At 30.9% G+C, this 1,622-nt stretch overlaps 1 protein-coding gene across 1 annotated transcript in view; it reads right to left on the minus strand.

Moving 5' to 3' along the window:
- The window catches only part of LOC117169489, a 30,321-nt gene that overhangs the window by 23,105 nt on the left and 5,594 nt on the right, over nt 1-1,622 (minus strand). Inside the window, exon 2 of the mRNA XM_033355893.1 lies at nt 1,130-1,243. Within this exon, the coding sequence (XP_033211784.1) occupies nt 1,130-1,243 (114 nt within the window). The remainder of the gene's footprint in view (nt 1-1,129; nt 1,244-1,622) is intronic.

Raw genomic sequence — 1,622 nt, forward strand, 5'->3', positions numbered from 1 at the left:
GATATCCATATTTTTGCGTCATAATACCTAAAAATATATCCGCCTATTAGCTAGAAAAAATTATAGGCACTTCAGCCAGAAAATGCAGCTAGATAGGTTGTCAAGTTTAGCTATATTTATCACCTAGAATGTCTAGCTGAATCTGGTTAGGTGTGACACCTATACTTGTTTAGCAATATAGAAATATAGACATGACAGCTAAATTTTCTAGATACTGTACCTATATTTTTCGTGCAAGAAAATCTGTTCAATACAGCTAACTGTTTAGGAAGACGAAATCCAGCGATACTTTCTAGCCGGGATAGCTAGAATTCTAGGTAATATACCTAAACAAATTTTCAGTGTACTCTATAAACCATGTACATATAATAATGGGATCTCCCCAAGTTTTCGAGAAATATTTAAAAAGAAACGCCAAAACGATGCATATCATTTGAAAAACCATGTAAACAATAGACAAATATTATACTCGTTTGCACGAACTTCCGAGTTCAGGCTCTCGGGCACTGGGCCTGGGCATGCCATGCCACGGAGTACGTTCTGAATTATTTTTCGAAAACTCAAAAAAATCCTATTTTTATATTTACAGGGCTTTCAGAGAACATCGTAAGCTATCTAAAAAAAATCAAATCAAAAATGAATTTTTTTCAAAGATTTAGTTTTAAAATTTGCTTTTGAAAAAACCAAAAAGTTATTAAAACTTTTTCTCAAAAAGTATTTCTTTAGAACTGCCTCTTATTATGAAAAAATAAAAAAATGCATCTTAGTAACATTAAAATCACCCGGGTTCTGAAAGTTAAAAAAAAGACCAACATTATCAATTTTTAATACCTAATTTTTTTTTAATTGTTTAAAATTTATTATAGGGGTTTTCTGTCAATACCTAAGAGATTGGATACTACACTATTGATCAAAATTACTAATAATATTTCAAATTCATCAGACAATTTGACATGTGATTTCTCAATTTAAAGGAATAAATAAATTATAAACCCAAGAAGAAGCAATATCGCATTTTAAATTAAAATTAAAAATAAAATTAAGGAAGCGCCACTGTCCCCACATATGCACCACTTAGCAAAGGTATACACTATTTCATATTTTTTAATTTTTGGAGATTAGAACTCACCTTTAGATCTTGAACGTAAATTTTGTTTGCATCCCGGAGGAAAATACAGTGATCTTTCGAGACTAGTTTACTGTTACAGACTATATCCTTATTTTGCCCTCTGCCACATAAGTACTGAAATTAATATTGAAATTATAATTCATTTTATACTGTATAATATAAAATATAAAATGTGACCAGTATATATCAATGGAAAATTAATTTATATGCTGAAAATTTTAAATAACAGTTGAATGTTTTTTATAGATACACAGAAATAAAACTCACACCCGACGAGCTGCCTAGCATTAACTTTCGATTTCGAACAACAAGTTCAGGTATCATCAAAACAAGTTTGTTGAAATTTTGAAAAAAAAAACGTTGGAGACAACTTTCCTTTTTGTTTGATTATTTTAAAACATACTACTCTAAGGTTCGGGATATTGTTTATTAGTTCGTATAGTTGCTAGCTTGCCGGCGCCAGCAAGGAAGCTTCTTACCAGCCCCCCCCCCC

Source organism: Belonocnema kinseyi, chromosome 3 (genome assembly GCF_010883055.1).
Source record: "Belonocnema kinseyi isolate 2016_QV_RU_SX_M_011 chromosome 3, B_treatae_v1, whole genome shotgun sequence".
Classification (NCBI taxonomy): domain Eukaryota; kingdom Metazoa; phylum Arthropoda; class Insecta; order Hymenoptera; family Cynipidae; genus Belonocnema; species Belonocnema kinseyi.